Below are 17,692 nucleotides of genomic sequence, written 5' to 3'. Positions count from 1 at the left end.
CTGGCTGTCCATTTCACTAGAGAAACAATTACTTACCCTTCCATCCCCCCCCCCCCCCCCCCCCCCCCCCTCTCTCCCTGCAGGTCCGGGGCTTAGAATAGGCCTGAGGTCTTCCTGCCTGTCGTAAGAGACGACTAAAAGGAGTTTCACACGTTTCGGTCTTTATGTGATGGTCCCCTGTAGGGTTTGACCTCCATTCTTCAAAATTTTCCTGAAGAGTGAGCCAATTGGGGAAGGGCGCCTTACATGGTGCATCGTGTCCATTGTGCATTGAGATCTTTAGCCCACTTTCTCGTCGTCACATTTCAGTCTCACTCATTCTCAATCTCTTGGGCAAGGACACCTTTCTGGGTGAGTTTTCCACCTTGCACTATGCAGTATCGCTTTCTGCATTGACTAAGACCGTGGACTTCTTTGCACCTGATAACCAGCACAGTAGCCAGTCCATTGTGGTGGGGCCGCCATGTACCCTGTGGGTTGTAGCCCCCTAACCACACCGGGATCGCTCTGCTGATGCCTGTGCCGTTAACTCCCCACTATTGCCAAGGGGTAGATGCCCATCCCCCTGGGGCATCGGGACTCCTGGCAAAGGCCATCATGCCAGGTGGCCTGTGCTGCGGCTGGGTGGCGCCTGTGGGGAGGGCCCCTGGTCAGAGTGGGTGGCATCAGGGCGGATGACACGCAATGAAGCTTAGTCCATCATCTCTTGCTAGTGGTGAAACACCAGCAGTCTCTAAGCGTTCAGGAGTTCAATTCAACACCTTGTATGTTTGAGAGCTGATGGGGAATCTTTCATGACGATGAAGCCTCAGTTTTTTGTTGAGCATTTAGAGGACAAGTTTGGAGAGGTGGAGGGATAAGCCGCTGGAATGTATGGTGTATCAGCGGTTGGTTTGGGTCTTGGAGTCATGTGGCCTACTGGCTCCACGTCAGAATGGGTTCTGCCAGGGTCGCTCTACCACTTATATCTTGTGTCTCTGGAGTCTGCCATCCGAACAGCCTTTTCCAGACGCCACCACCTGGTTGCAGTCTCTTTTGCCTTATGTAAAGCCTATGACATGACCTGACGACATCATATCCTTGCCACATTGTATGAGTGGCGTCTCCAGGACCTGCTCCCGATTTTTATCCGAAACTTCCTGTCACTCCATACTTTCTTTGTCCAAGTTGGTGCCATCCAGGAGAATGGAGTCCCCCAGGGCCCAGTATTGAGTGTCTTTATACTTTTAGTGGCCATTAACGGTCTAGCAGCAGCTGTCGGTCCCTCCGTCTCACCTTCTCTGTACGCAGACGACTTCTGCATTTCGTACTGCTGCTCCAGTACTGTTGTTGCTGAGCATCACCTACAGGGAGCCATCCACAAGGCGCAGTCATGGGCTGTAGCCCATGGCTTCAAGTTTTCCGCCATGAAGACGTGTGTCATGCATTTCTGTCGGCGTTGTACTGTTCATCTGGAACCAACACTTCACCTTAATGACGATCCACTCACTATAGTGTAGACATATTGATTCATAGGTCTGGTTTTCAATGCTCATTTGACTTGGCTTCCTCATCTTCGTCAGCTTAAACGGAAGTGTTGGCAGCACCTCAATGCCGTCCGCTGCCTGAGCAACACAGACTGGGGCGCAGATCGCTCCACGATGCTGCAGGTCTACAGAACCCTTGTTCAATCCCACATTGACTATGGGAATGTGATTTATGGTTCGACGGTGCCCTCAGCATTGCGTTTGCTGGACCCATTGCACCATTACGGAGTTCGACTAGCAACAGGAACTCTTAGAACGAGTCCAGTGACAAGCGTGCTGGTGGAAACTGGAGTCCCTCCATTGAAGATCACATGTGCACAACTGCTTGCCAGTTATGTTGCACACATTCATAGCTCTCCTGAACATCCTAATCACCGTCTTCTTTTCCCAACCAAGGTGGTTCATTTCCTGCATGGGCGGCCCAGGTCAGGGCTAACGATTGTGGTTCGCATTCAATCGCTTCTGTTTAACTAGAGTCCTTCCCTTCACCACCTCTCCTCGAGGTCCATTCACGTACACCTCCGTGGTGTAGCTGTAGGTCGAAGCTTAGCCTGGACCTTTCATGTGGCCCTAAGGATTCCGTTAACCCTGCGGCTCTCCAATGTCACTTCCTCTCGATTCTTGAAGTGTTCCGGGGCTCTGAAGTAGTTTACACCGACGGCTCGATGGCTGATGGTAATGTTGGCTTCGCCTTCGTCCACAGAGACCATATTGAACAGCATTCCTTGCCCGATGGCTGCAATGTATTCACTGCAGAGCTGGTGGCCATATCTTGTGCACTTCAGTATATCCATTCATGCCCCGAGGAATTGTTTCTTCTGTGTACTGACTCCTTGAGCAGCCTACAAGCTATCGACCAGTGCTACCCTCGCCATCCTTTGGTGGCGTCCATTCAGGAGTCCATCTATGCCCTGGACTGGTCCCGTCATTCGGTGGTGTTCGTGTGGACACCAGGACACGTCAGCATCCCAGGCAACGAACTTGCTGACAGGCTGGCCAGACTGACTATGCGGAATCCATTTCTGGAGATGGGCCACCTCTGAACCTGACCTGCGTTCTGACTTGTGCCGCAGGGTTTTTCGACTTTGGGAGGTAGAATGGTATAACAGTATGCACAACAAATTGTGTCATTAAGGAGACTACATTTTTTCCTCTGTCGGCTCTTCATTGGCCACACTTGAGCGACCCACGGTTACCTCTTGTGCCGTGAAGACCCGCCTCACTGTCGGTGTGGCGCGTAGTTGACATTGGTCCATATTGTGGTGCACTGTCACACTTTGACTGCCCAGCGACGAAATCTTGGGTTACCAGGCTCATTTCCGCTAATTTTATCTGACAACGCCCCATTTGCTGAAGTATTTTTACATTTTATTTGTGAGGGTGGGTTTTATCATTTGGTCTAAGTTTTAGTGCATGTCCTATGTCCCTCTGTGCCCTCCACCCTAGTGCTTTTAGGGTGGAGGTTCTAATGTGTTGCAGAGTGGCTGGCTTTTCCTTTTTATTCTTGTGGTCGGCCAGCATCTGTAATCTGCTTTCTTGTTTTGCTCTCTTCTGTTTCTAGTGTTTCTCTGTTGTTTTCTTGTCTTCTTTTGTTCATTTTTAGTGTCTCCTCTACACCAGTCGTACCAGACTGACCCATAGTTTTATTTTATGTAACGAGCCACCCCCCCCCCCCCCCATGTTGTAGTTTGTGGAGCCTTACTAATAGCTGCCCATATCCTGGTAGAATGACGCCCTCCATTTGGCTACCCATGCTATTCATGGTCTTCCGAATTCTTTGCCTCTCATGCTGGTGAATGACTCATGGACAATTGAACTGATACTCCGTTTTTTTCATGACAGTTGTTTTTATTCTCAGATATAATGTTTCACACTACCTTTGGGGGGGGGGGGGGGGGGCTGGGTGGTTGGGGTCGGGTATCTCCTGCCAAATGCTGCGTCAGGCGGATTTTAAGCCCTGCCCCCTTTGCCTGCTGCCTCTGCCACGTCCTGTTTCCCGTTTATGTAGCAGTGCTCTGTTGATTAGTCTTTAACATTTTGCTTATGACGACTCAGGGTGGGACAGCTGTGGGAAGGTCTGCCCCCTTCGCATGTAGACTCCCGGGGGCTGCTTGTGTTTAGCCTTAACAATTTCTCTCATCTTCTTTTATTATTGGCAGTCCACATGATGTCAATTATATTTTTAGCATTTTCCCTATTATTGTTCTGCATCTCATGATTAGAAGATATTCAGGAGTTGGATCCGGCTAGAGTTTCTCTTGGTCTGGGAGACCGCTTGTTTGCTCTGAACTATGTTATCAGTCCAATCTGTACACTTTAACTTCTCTGGCATCAGTATAGCCTTCAGTGCCTCACTTTTACCTCTCATACATACTTTCCTCATCCTGGGGCAGTTGTGGTAGATTACATTACTTCCTGATGAACAAAATCTTGACTGAGAGACTGATGGCCTCGCTGTTTAGTTCCTTACTACCCAATCAATCAACCAGCCAACCAACATGTCAGAAAATGTGTTGTGACTGGTCAGCTGTTACTTTTGCTAACACTTGCAATACAAAAATCTATATAAAGTGAGTTAGAAGTCCCTTACCACAGTGAACACAACATACTAAGTAAATGAATTATATCAAAGGTAAAATTCAGTGAAGGAAGCTAATAAATATGAGACAGAAATACTGTTCCTTGGTTATCTTCAGCAAGAAAAATTTGTGTGCTGCTGATACATAAAAGAAATAAGGTACGCTATCTAGCTTTGGGAACTAATACTTCTTTCATTGGGGAGGAGAGAAACATATGTCAGGTTAAAAAGGAAGGGTGGATCACTCTTACCCCACCCCGCCTCGCCCTACCCCGTCCCGCCCCGCCTCGCCCTCCCCCGCCCCGCCCCGCCTCGCCCTACCCCGCCCCGCCCCGCCTCGCCCTACCCCCCCCCCCCGCCTCCCTCTCCCCCCCGCCTCCCTCTCCCCCCCGCCTCCCTCTCCCCCCCGCCTCCCTCTCCCCCCCGCCTCCCTCTCCCCCCCGCATCCCTCTCCCCCCGCCTCGCTCTCCCCCCCCCCCACCTCGCTCTCCCCCCCCCCACCTCGCTCTCCCCCCCCGCCTCGCTCTCCCCCCCCACCTCGCTCTCCCCCCCCACCTCGCTCTCCCCCCCCCACCTCGCTCTCCCCCCCCCCCCCCCCCCCCCCCGCCTCGCTCTCTCCCCACCCCGCCTCGCTCTCCCCCACCCCGCCTCGCTCTCCCCCACCCCGCCTCGCTGTTAGAAGTAGTTTAACTTGTCGCGAAATTGAAGTAGATACTTCCTGTGAGTTAGTATGGGCAGAGGTTGTTGTTGGCAACTGAAATAAAATGATAATTGAGTCCTTTTACCGACCTCCCTGTTCACTCGACTCATACGATAATAGGTGGTGGTGACTTTAATTTACCCTCTATATGTTGGCGAAAATACATGTTTAATTCTGGAGGTACGCATAAAATATCATCCTAAATTGTGCTAAACGCGTTCTCCGAATTATTTCGAGCAGTTAGTTCATGAGCCCACGCGAATAGTAAACAGTTGTGAAAACACACTTGTCCTCTTAGCAACAAATAATCCTGAGTTAGTAATCAGCATCTAAACCAATGTAGGGATTAGTGAACACAGGAGTGTCGTAGCGAGACTGAATATTGTAATCCCCAAATCCTCGAAAAAAAAAGCGAAAAATATACTTATTCAAAAAAGCAGATAAAAAAATCAGTTGATGCCTTCCTGAGAGACAATCTCCACTCATTCCAAATTAATAATATAAGTGTAGACCAGATGTGGCCTAAATTCAAAGAAATATTATCAGCAGCAATTTAGAGGGTTATACCAAATAAACTAACAAACGATGGAGCTGATCCTCCTTGGTACACAAAACCGGTTAGAACAATGTTGCAGAAACAATGAAACAAACATGCCAAATTTAAACAGGTGCATAATCCCAAGATTGGAAATCCTTTACAGAAGCTCAAAACTTAGCGCGGAGTTCAATGCGAGACACCAATAACGGTTTCCACAAGGAAACTTTGTCTCGAAACCTGGCAGAAAATCCAAAGAGATTCTGGTCGTATGTTAGCAGCAAGAAACAATCAATACCTTCTCTGTGTGATAACAATGGAGATACTATCAAAGACAGTGCTGCCAGAGTAGATATACTAAACACAACCTTCCGAAATCCCTTCACTAACGAAGACGAAGTAAATATTCCAGAATTCGAATTGAGAACAGCTGCCATCATGAGTAAAGTAGAAGTAAATATCCTTGGAGTAGTGAAGCAACTCACATCAATTAATAAAAGCAAGTTTTCTGGTTCAAACTGTATACTAATTAGGTTCCTTTCGGAGTATGCTGATGCATTAGCTCCATACTTAACATTCGTATACAACCGTTCACTCGACGAAAGATCCGTACCCAAAGACTGGAAAGTTGGACAGGTCACACCAATATTCAAGGAAGGTAGTAGGACTAATCCACTAAATTACAGGCCCATATCGTTAACGTCGATATGCAGCAGGAATTTAGAACATAAATTGTGTTCGATCATTATGAATTACCTCGAACGAAACGGTCTATTGACACACAGTCAACATGGGTTTAGTAAACATCGTTCCTGTGAAACACAACTAGCTCTTTATTCACATGAAGTGCTATTGACAAGGGATTTCAGATCAATTCCATATTCCTGGATTTCCAGAAGGTTTTTGACACTGTACCGCACAAGCGGCTCATAGTAAAATTGCATGCGTATGGAATATCGTCTCAGTTACGTGATTGGATTTGCTATTTCCCGTCAGAGAGGTCCAGAATTCGAATTGAGAACAGCTGCCATCATGAGTAAAGTCGAAGTAAATATCCTTGGAGTAGTGAAGCAACTTACATCAATTAATAAAAGCAAGTTTTCTGGTTCAGACTGTATACTAATTAGGTTCCTTTCGGAGTAGTAATTGATGGAAAGTCATCGAGTAAAACAGAAGTGATTTCAGGTGTTCCCCAAGGTAGTGTTATAGGCCCTTTGCTGTTTCTTATCTATATAAACGATTTGGGAGACAATCTGAGCAGCCGTCTTAGGTTGTTTGCAGATGGTGCTGTTGTTTATTGATTAATAAAGTCATCAGAAGATGAAAACAAACTGCAAACTGATTTAGAAAAAATATCTGAATGGCGCAAAAAGTGGTAGTTGACACTAAAGAACGAAAAGTGTGATGTCATCCACATGAGTGCTGAAAGGAACTTTTTTAAACTTCGGTTACATGGTAAATCAGTCTAATCTAAAAGCTGTAAATTCAACTAAATACCTAGGTATTACAATTATGAACAACTTAAATTGGAAAGGGCACATAGAATACGTTGTTGGGATGGCTAACCAAAGGCTGCGTTTTATTGGCAGGACACTTAGAAAATGTAACAGACCTACTAAGGAGACTGCCTACATTACACTTGTCCGTCCTCTTTTAGAATACTGCTGCACGGTGTGGGATCCTTACCAGGTAGGACTGATGGAGTACATCAAAAAAGTTCAAAGAAATGCAGCATGTTTTGTATTATTGCGAAACATGGGAGAGAGTGTCACAAATGATACAGCATTTGGGCTGGAAATCATTAAAAGAGTGGCGTTTTTCGTTGCGACGGAATCTTCCGAAATTCCAATCACCAACTTTCTTCTTTGAATGCGAAAATATTTTGTTGACACCGACCTACATAGGGCGGAACGATCACCACGATAAAATAAGGGAAATTGGAGCTCATACGGGACGATATATGTGTTCATTCTTTCCGCACGCTATACGAGATTGGAATAATAGAGAATTGTGAAGGTGGTTCGATGAACCCTCTGCCAGGCACTTAAATGTGATTTGCAGAGTATCCATGTAGGTGTAGATGTTGATGTTTGAAATGTTCAGAAATGTAAAATTGTGCAGTTCAAAAAACAAAAAAACTTGGTATCCTGTGACTATAATACCAGTGAGTCTCAGTTGGAATCAGCCAGCACACACAAACACCTGGATGTAACCATTTGTAGGGATATGAAATGGAATGATCACTTAGGTTCTGTCAAGGGTATAACTGGTGGTAGACTTTGGGTTATTGGTAGAATACTGGGGATGTGCAGTCAGCCTACAAAGGATGTTGCTTACAAATGACATGTGCGACCCATTCTAGAATGTTTCTCACGTCTGTGGAACATGTACCAAATATGAGTAACAGGGGTATTATTCTGAAACTCCTTACATCTTTAAGTAGATGAGTTTTGGAGATAGCTCATTGCAGTTGAAGGGAAAATTGCAGAGCACATCACTAGGTACTGGCAAGCAATATCAGGTGGAGAAAGGCTTGTATTTATCTTTATATTTGTGGCAACTGAAGATGCTTGTACTAGCATTAAGTACTTGTTCACATTTCAGCCATTTCTCAGCTTATACCATTTTTACTGTGGTCCTGTCTAAACCGACTTTGTTTTCTTCCTCATGTCCGTGGTTGAAAATTTGAGTGCTTTGGTAATTTGCTGCAAATTGTCCAAAAAGCCCCCTCCTCCACACATTCTGTGCTGTGGATCTTGTGGATCCTATGTCATCTGTAGTCTTCTGTTAGCAACAATTCATTTTCTTCTAGTCACTCCATCTTTCATACACCTCATATTTAATAACTAAGGCAGTTCTTGTATGAATGACAAGGCTGTCAAAGTAAAGGCATTCTGTGTTGTTAATGTCGAGTGATTACCAAAGCAGAGAGCATGCACTCTGCCTTTTATGATTTGCTAAAAGACTTACAAGTGGAACTGAGTACAACTGAATACTACTTTGGAAGAAGTATTTCTACCGTGTTCTTATATACTAAGGTGGGATGTGTTTCCTTCCTTCCTATGACATGATTGTTAGTTGAAGCACAGTTATTGGCTGTATTACTGTGATAGTGCAGAACAGCTGGAATTCCAAACTGTTGCTATGTTTTGAGAAGCATGTTACATTAAAATGGCTTTATGAACACCACGTTGGCTTTATAACACCATTTTCAGGCTCATTTTGACCAAAACCAATGGTCTGAACCACTACCAAAAAAATTATCCCAAACAATTGTACATTGTTCACCACCCACAAGGAAATATCACTTCAAGAACTTGACTGCCCCCCTTGTAACCATACAAATGCTACATCACGTACTGTAAGCCATTACTCAGTAAAATCTTATTTACTGCTTCAGAGACTAATATTTACATAATTCCAAGTAACATTACTCATTATGTTTTTAATTGTTGTGTTTTTGTCAGCTTAAACAAATCGAGCTTAAGCATTTGAGAAAAATGTCTGATAATTTTCTTGCATAGTACGGTCTAGAATGGGTCTGTACAGACTTGCTAGTACTGTCAGCTGCATGGTTGCAAATCCCTCACTTTGAATACAAATCACAAGTTAAAAAATAATTTGGCTTGAAACATCTTATTATTTTGACTGGTATTCCCCTGCGCTAATGCTAGCTAGACTGGGCATAAAACAACCAAGCTCTACAATGGCTTACTCTCTCTTTTTCTGGAAGGGATAAAAAAAGGGGGGAAACAAGAATGAATGCTGCGGGGCAAGTCAACATCAGTTCAATGGCGGGTTGGTTGCGGGCCGTGGTCTGTGCATCCCTTTTCTAGAATTTGCTGGTTGCCCTTAATTTGTTGGGTGTACTAAAGTGAAGATGAGGTTTAGTGCTTCCTCAATGTTTCCCGATGAAACTCTGTACTTATGGGCCCGCTGGGACACTATCTTGTACTCTTTTGTTATTTCTGTCAGCCCATTCTGACAAAAAAACTATGATCTTGGCATGCAGTGTCCGGACTTGCATGCACTTGGAGCTAGCATAACCAGAGGTCAAACTGTACGAATTTAGGAATACTTCTGGCGACTTGTGTGTTTGTGAACATTTTTACTTAGCAGCAGGCCATTTGTTGGTATGAACTCAAGTGCATTAGCTGTTACATAGCCATCATACATCCAATGAATTGTTTGGAATAGTCTGATATATGACTTTTGTTAGGTTTGCTCCTGGCTCTCGTAGCCTTTCAGGCATGTGTGTTCACATAGATCTTTTTGTGCTTCATCATACATTCAGCACATGAAACAGCATGCAGTGTCAGGTTTCCAAATCCCCGTTTTTTCAGTGAAAATATGTATTTGCTACAAAGAAAAAAAAGTGTCATAGAAGTAAGATTTATCTTGAAAAACTCAGTTTTATGTTTTGTGCCCAGCTGTGACACACACACACACGCACACACACACACACACACACACACACACACACACACACACACACACACACACACACACACACACACACCTCCCACTCCCCCAGTCCCCTTTCCCTCTGTCTTTTCCCACATAATTGTTTCTCAATTACTTTATTAGCGCTATCGAGATAACATTTACGAACTTGGTAGAACATAAGACCCTCAGATACACACAACAAATGTGATACTGAAGTTAGTGTCGGGCAGAGTCCAAGCCACACACAGGGAGGTAAATCCTGCTGGGGCTTCCATATTATCATGCTGGGCTTACATTTTTGAGAAAGCATGTAATACTTGTAAGTGCACATTAAGAAGACTGTCAGGTGGCTAATGGGAGGAGCTGAACAAATATAAATCAAATAACAGTGACTAATTTCTGAACACAGTTAACATGAAGTAATGGAAAACATTGTGTTTGACATGTTGGCTGCATTTGAGATGTAGGGCAACTTAGAGTTTTGGTCCTCTTGAGTAATATGAAGTAGACGCACAGATGAGTGTGTGGGTCCCTGCTGTGAACTCTGAACCTTTAACTGTAGGTACATTCTGAGTATAGTGAGCTCAGAGAATGTGATTAACTATTTTGTTATAGTGTCACAAAACAATGTTAGGCTTCACATTTAATACATTTTGCTTTTTGTGTGAGGCAGTCAACATATACTTTGTCATTCTTCCATTTCAGTCAACAGTGGACCACATTATTTCAAACATGTCTTTCCTCGAGCTGTGTAACTTACACCCAGTATTGTCACATTTACTTTGTGTTTGTCAGTCGTCAGGTTTGAACTTTGGCTTTTCTTCTTCCATGTAGTGTCTTATTATCTTTTTACGTGCAAGTATGGTTTATTGTTATGCCATCTTCTGTACACTCTTTTCTTCTTATTAGGTCTGAGATCTTCTGTAAGATCTTTCTTTCCTAATGTTTAATTTCTCGTTCACACCTTTCCTATTTTTTGCAAGGCAGGCAGTCTGTTATGTATAGAACCTTTGGTTGAATGGCTGCGTAACTGCACCCCAGCCTAATGTTAAAAGAAAGGAATTGTTTGCAGTGAAAATCTCTAGTCAGCTGGTGTTCTGTTTTTATCGTTTTGATCCTCAATTTGAAGGCTTCGTTCTAAACACTGTTTGGTTCTGCCCACTGTGCTTGAACATGGTAACTTTATGCCTTAATCATTATTTGTCTCTCTAAAGATAGCTGACTAGAGTTTAGTTACAAACTCAGTTTTATCAAAGAAGATGTGAAGGTCAGGCTTAGCAACTTGGGTTTTGGGTTCACTGATCAGTTTAGTGGTTGTGCTGAACAAACCAAAAAAAGATAATCTGCAAAAGCTAAGCATTTTGATTTTTATGTCATTACCATGTTATTTTTCATTTTCTTTTATGAACTGTTGTGAGTGAATACTGACAAAATATCTTAACATTAATCAATATTTTCAGCTCCAGGTGCTGGACTGTAAGAATGATGGTTCTCCAACTTGCTGCTGTAAAGACTGTCAGGAAAGAAAAGCGTTAAATCGAAGTTCTATGGAAGAGGATGGTGGTGGGGGCCATGATGAAGTGAGTTGTGTAGATGGCACCTCAAACGGAGCCCCAAACAGTTTGAATCACTTAGAGAACGGTACGGATTCAGAGACGAGTGAAGTAGTTCCAGAAGAAAACAGAGTGAACGGGGACATGAGCAGGCAGAGTCCTGTGTCGAGCGAGTCGGGGTCCATTACAGCTGGACGCAGGGCGAGAAGAGGGCGGAAGGGGCGACGGTGTTTTCCGCAAGAGAGTTCAGTGAGTTCCAGTGCCTCACCCCATAGTGCAGCTCCACAGCCTGCAAGTGACGTTCTCGACAGTGAGGTTGGGAAGCCAGATTCTGTGGAGAGAGAAGCCACCTTCTCTTTGTCACCTTGCCAGTCTTGTAAAGATGTGCAGGAAACAGTGGTTCTCATAAGAGAAAGTGACAGTCGGGTGGAAGTGGGCCACTGTAGCCCTCCGGATTTGAATGGCTGCAGTGATGGGACATCGGTCTCAAGTAGCTGGCACAGTTCTCCAGAAGGATCAGATGTGGCATGTTCTGAAGGCTTCTGCAGTCATGATGGTGAGTCAACATTTTTTTTTTTTTTTTCAGCTATGAAATATGAAAGCCTGTCTCTCTCTCTCTCTTTCTTTCTGTGTGTGTGTGTGTGTGTGTGTGTGTGTGTGTGTGTGTGTGTGTGTGAGGGCGCGTGGGTGCGCGCAGAGGTGCAGGGTGCCTGCACTATGTGTGTGGTTGTAGAAAATATTCTCAGTTTGCTTAATGCCTTAAATTAGGATAAAACCTTGTGCTTTCAAAGCACCTCCATCTTATGCTGCCAGAGATTGTATGGATTTCTGCCATGCAGGGTGGCTATTTCTCTGGAACTATCGGAGAAATTTAATTCCCAGGAAAAGTTGGGGAATTCTGAGAGACTGTAGGGGGAGTTGAACTGTTCGTTAACGGAAAGAAATGTTCTGAATTACTTTGATACAAATCACTCTTTACATTTTGCGTTGGAAAATATTGGTTGAGCGTTGCATAAGGAAAGATGAAAAAGGTCATTAAAGTGGCAGCAACCTTAATTATTTTCCTTGGGTGCCTAGTCTCCTGGTCTGTTTCCCATTGCGCAATTGTGAGTACGTCAGACAGTAATGAGTGCATGAGGATATGCCACATTTCAGTTAATTAAAAAGAAAAAAAAAAAACAGATGTATACTTGAATACTCATTTCATAAATCACCTTTGAATAACCAGGCTTTAGTGGTTGGTTGGCAAAGTAGTATTTGGCTGACTTTCTTGTATTTTCATACTTACTGTCAACACTGCCTGTGGTGTAAAAAGACTTTGGTTTGAAGCATGACACATCACTGCTTTCAAATTCCTTTGAAGAACAAACTTTGGTTCATTGTAGCCGTGCTGCTGTATGTGTCTTGCAGTACGGTACATCTGGCGACAAGTGTGGTGTTTCATTTCATGTGCTCAGTCTATTTGGTTGTTCCTATGGTTTTTCTGCCCATGGAGACAGTGCTCCAATCTCTCTTCAAGCAGCACCGGGCATTTACACTTACTGTTACGAATTTGTTGGACACATTGAGTATGCAGGCTTCCACAACATCAGTGTACCTGTTACCCTTTTCCAGTTAAAACAATGTGGCCAAAGACTGGGAGGCTTAGAAGAAGTGGCTTTGGCAGCACTTCTTCACTTGTCACTAAGGGAATCATTTGTAAGGCTTTGTTTCTTTCTTGGATTTCTCCTCAGATCCACCTGTTGTGCCAGTTATCCCCACTCCAGGAACGTGCCCCGCTTAACAGAATTCGCAATTTTACTTGGCTCTGGGGTCTCCAGTGTTGCTTCCAGTCAGTCGTTGTTGTCAAACTGTCACTGTAAATGCACATATTGTTGCCATATTCAGCCCCACCATCCTACTGGGCTTGGAAAGCCAAACTTCCTGGCCTCAATCACAAATGTCAGTTTGCTGTCAATGCTCATCATGTTTCTTATGCTGATTGTATGGTCTTTGACGCCAATCTTCATACCTGATGGCGACGTAACAGCCAAAAAACAATTTGTGAAATAAATAGTAAATTTGTAGAATGTTACCCCAGTGTTGTGTGTGTTTCCATTCATAATGTATAAAATATTCTACCAAGAACTGACAGAACAGTCATTCCATACCATTAAATATTGCTCATTCTTTTGAGATATCTTGTGCTGCTGGTGATCGGATTGGTGTGACATTGCCATGGTGGCTCCTGTTCCTTGATGTCAGGCATGAGTAATTTCTTGGGTGCAGGATAACATGGCAACCTTACAGCGATGTAGTAAACAACAACAGTGGCAGTGCTCCGCGCTCGTTGAGCGACTTGCAAGAACTGTAGGAGAAAAGGACCTATAGTGTCTTGTGTGTCATTCCCAGCCCCTTCCTGCAGATATGGACATGGATGTTTAATATGTGTCCTCAGTGTTTATGAATCATAAGAAACCTTTTATCAAAGTGCTAGTGATGGAAAAAGCGCTCAGCCTACAAGTGGACATGGGTGCAGCTCTGATTTAACAGAATTCGCAATTTTACTTGGCTCTGGGGTCTCCAGTGTTGCTTCCAGTTAGTCGTTTGGTGAGTTACAACAAGCAGCTTATTCCAATTTTGGGGTAATTTACATCTCCCACTATGTGTAAATCTGTGGTGTCTTTCCTTTACTGTTTTGGTAGAGGATATTGCTGGCACTGCAAGTTTATTTGGTCTGGATGCTTTCAGTGCTTTTAGTTTTTTGATTTTGGATATGGTGCACCTCTTTCCTGGCCAGGTCCCTTACCAGCAGTTAGATTCTCTGTGCTCAGAGTTCTCGCCTTTTTTACTTGAGTGGGTTAGATTGTGCAGCTGCTTTAGTGGGCCACATTATCCTGAAAGCCATGAAGTGGCCACACTTTTTCCATGCCTTCCTATTCCCGTGGCTTTCTGTGTTCAAGTGAAAATAGAATTGGACAGGCTGATGTCGTTGGAGGATCACACAACCTATTATATCGAGTGAGTGGTCTATCCCCTTGCAGTCATTAAAAAACTGACTGGTCAGCTTTGCCTCTGCTGCGACTTCAAAGTTTTAGTTAACATTCAATCTGCTATTGGCACTTACTCTTTCCCCGTCTGGACGTGTTATACGCTAAACTCCTTGGGGATCAGTTTTTCTCCAAAACTCTCAGCTTTTTTTGGGGAGATTGATTGATGTTCATTCCAGGGCGTATCAACTACCTTGATAACATCGTCATAACAGTTACGTCCACAGAAGAGCTTTTACATAACATACACACCTTGTTTGCAGTCTTACATTCGGCAGTATTGAAATCCAACTTGGCCAAGTCACATGTTTTTCAGCCATTCATTGGAGTATTTGGGGTTAGTGGTTTCTTGGGATGGTACCCTTTACATCCTCATGTCACTGCAGCCACAGCTCTGCCTTGCTCTACAAATGTCGAAGAACTCCAAGTCATTTTAGGTAAAGTTGCTTACCTTACAAATTTTTTCTGGATGCAACTATGTTGGCCCATCCCCCTTATGAGTTGCTCCACAAGAATGTTCTTTTGCACTGGACGCCAGCTTGTGAGCGTACATTTACACTTTTGAAATCAAAATTACTTTGTACTCCATGTTTTGCTACATTCCAGTTGTGCCACCACCTCGTTCCGCTATGGACTCCTCTAAGTATGGACTCGGGGCAGTTCTTGCACGTCGGTATGAGGAGTTTCATGTTTTCTTGTACAGGTCTAAGTTCCACCTTATTGCTGACCAGAAACCCTTGCATTAAATCCTACCACTGAACAACCTCATACTAGGTTTGAACATATTTGCAATATGCATTCTCATACAATATATATGAATATAAGAAACATATATGTCAATTAGTCAGGCAGTAGTAGCCGACCGCGACAGACGCAGCAACAGATAAGTAAACCGCTTTTGTTACTTTTATGAGTTCCTAACCGGGAGCGAATTTTATTATATCATCTGTGTGCTTTAATAGTTCAGTTTCTTGAGTTTCTGTGTGTAAATTTAAAATCTAATAGCCACAGTTCTAGCATTTTCATTTGCATAACAAAGTAAACCAATTTTGTGACATATTACAAGTTCCTTATCAGGGGCAAATTATTTAGTTTCACCTGAGTGCTTCGGTAGTTAGATTCTTGAATATCTGCGTTTTACTAGACACAGTTCGTGCGTTTTCGTCAGGGTCTACATTAGAGTTGCGCAGCACGTGCTGATAGTCCATTTATCTGCATAGTTTAGTTTTCCACGGTCTTTGGTGTGGACAGGGACTGTGATTGTTGTGCGCAGATGCGAGCCAAGTTGGTGACACTTTGCTCTCACCTTCATGCTGTCATGGCTTCGGTTACACAGCTTGAAGCTGCAGTGGATGGGCACCACTGTTGTGGGCCGGCCGTGGGGATCCAACGGACGTCCAACCCCGTTACTGCTCACACTGAGGCTGACACCTCACCTGTGGTTGAGTGGGAGGTCGCCCCAGGGCGAAGCAGGCAGCGAAAAACTTCCCAGGTAGCCGCACGTAAGGCCTCCCCGGTTTGTCTGACAAACAGATTCTAGGTGCTATCTGTGGCTGACACTGTCGCTGAGCCGGATGCTTTCGCCTGTCCTGTTTGAGAGGAAACCACTCAGCCTGCAAGATCTGGGCAATCGCAGAGGGTGGGACTATTGGTAGTTGGGAGCTCCAACATTAGGCACTTTATTGGGCCCTTAGGGACTTGGCTGACAAGGAGGGTAAGAAAACCAATGTGCACTCCGTGTGAATACTGGGTGGAGTCATTCCAGATGTGGAAAGGGTCCTCCCAGATGCCATGAGGAGCACAGGGTGCAGCGAACTGCAGGTGGTTGCTCACGTCGGTACCAATGATGTGTGTCGCTTTGGATCAGAAGAGATTCGCTCTGGTTTCGAGCGGCTAACAGAATTGCTAAAGGCTGCCAGTCTTGGTTGCAAGATGAAAGCTGAGCTGACTATTTGCAGCATAGTCGACAGGACCGATTGCGGACCTCTGGTACAGAGCCAAGTGAAGGGTCTGAATCAGAGGCTCAGACGGTTCTGCAACCGTGTAGGCTGCAGATTTCTCGACTTCCACCAAAGGGTGATTGGGTTTCGGGTTCCGCTGAATAGGTCAGGTGTCTACTATACACAGGAGGCAGCTACATGGGTAGCAGGGGCTGTGTGGTGTGGAGTGGGCGGTTTTTTAGGTTAGAGGGTCTCGGAAAACACAAGATGGGCTTCAGTCACAAAGGGTGCAGGCTGAACACAGGAAGAACATAGATACAGGAACCATTGGTATGGTGTTGTTGTTGTGGTCTTCAGGACTGAGACTGGTTTGATGCAGCTCTCCGTGCTACTCTATCCTGTGCAAGCTTCTTCATCTCCCAGTACCTACTGCAACCTACATCCTTCTGAATCTGTTTAGTGTATTCATCTCTTCGTCTCCCTCTATGATTTTTACCCTCCACGCTGCCCTCCTATGCTAAATTGGTGATCCCTTTATGCCTCAGAACATGTCCTACCAATCGATCCCTTCTTCTAGTCAAGTTGTGCCACAAACTTCTCTTCTCCCCAATCCTATTCAATACCTCCTCATTAGTTATGTGATCTACCCATCTAATCTTCAGCATTCTTCTGTAGCACCACATTTCGAAAGCTTCTATTCTCTTCTTGTCCAAACTATTTATCGTCCACGTTTCACTTCCATACATGGCTACACTCCATAAAAATACTTTCAGAAATGACTTCCTGACACTTAAATCTATACTCGATGTTAACAAATTTCTCTTCTTCAGAAACGCTTTTCTTGCCATTGCCAGTCTACATTTTATATCCTCTCTACTTCGCCCATCATCAGTTATTTTGCTCCCCAAATAGCAAAACTCCTTTACTACTATAAGTTTCTTATTTCCTAATCTAATACCCTCAGCATCTCCAGACTTAATTCGACTACATTCCATTAGTATCACAGTTATAAATTGTCGTAGCTGTGTTGGGAAAGTAGCAGAGCTCCAAGCGCTAATAGAAAGCTTATTTTCAAATCGTTATAGGCACTGAAAGCTGGCTAAAGCCGGATATAAGCTCAGCCGAAATTTTTGCGAAGAACCTAACGGTGTTCCGAAAAGATAGGCTAAACGCAGTTGGTGGTGGCGTGTTTGTTGCTGTTAGAAGTAGTTTAACTTGGCGCAAAATTGAAGTAGATACTTCCTGTGAGTTAGTATGGGCAGAGGTCATCGTTGGCAACTGGAATAAAATAATAATTGGATCCTTTTACCGACCTCCCAGTTCAGATGATACAGTTGCTGAAAGGTTCAAAGAAAACTTGAGTTTGATTCCAAACACGTACGCAA

General features: G+C 44.3%; 1 protein-coding gene across 1 annotated transcript in view; it reads left to right on the top strand.

Annotated features, from left to right (window-relative positions):
• LOC124798237 (gametogenetin-binding protein 2-like) overlaps positions 1–17,692 on the top strand; it is a 103,681-nt gene that overhangs the window by 52,532 nt on the left and 33,457 nt on the right. The window contains exon 9 of the mRNA XM_047261555.1: positions 11,246–11,894. Within this exon, the coding sequence (XP_047117511.1) occupies positions 11,246–11,894 (649 nt within the window). The remainder of the gene's footprint in view (positions 1–11,245; positions 11,895–17,692) is intronic.

Source organism: Schistocerca piceifrons, chromosome 1 (assembly GCF_021461385.2).
Source record: "Schistocerca piceifrons isolate TAMUIC-IGC-003096 chromosome 1, iqSchPice1.1, whole genome shotgun sequence".
Lineage (NCBI taxonomy): Eukaryota > Metazoa > Arthropoda > Insecta > Orthoptera > Acrididae > Schistocerca > Schistocerca piceifrons.
The sequence above is the reverse complement of the archived record's forward strand: the minus strand, read 5'-3'. Positions and strand labels throughout refer to the sequence as shown.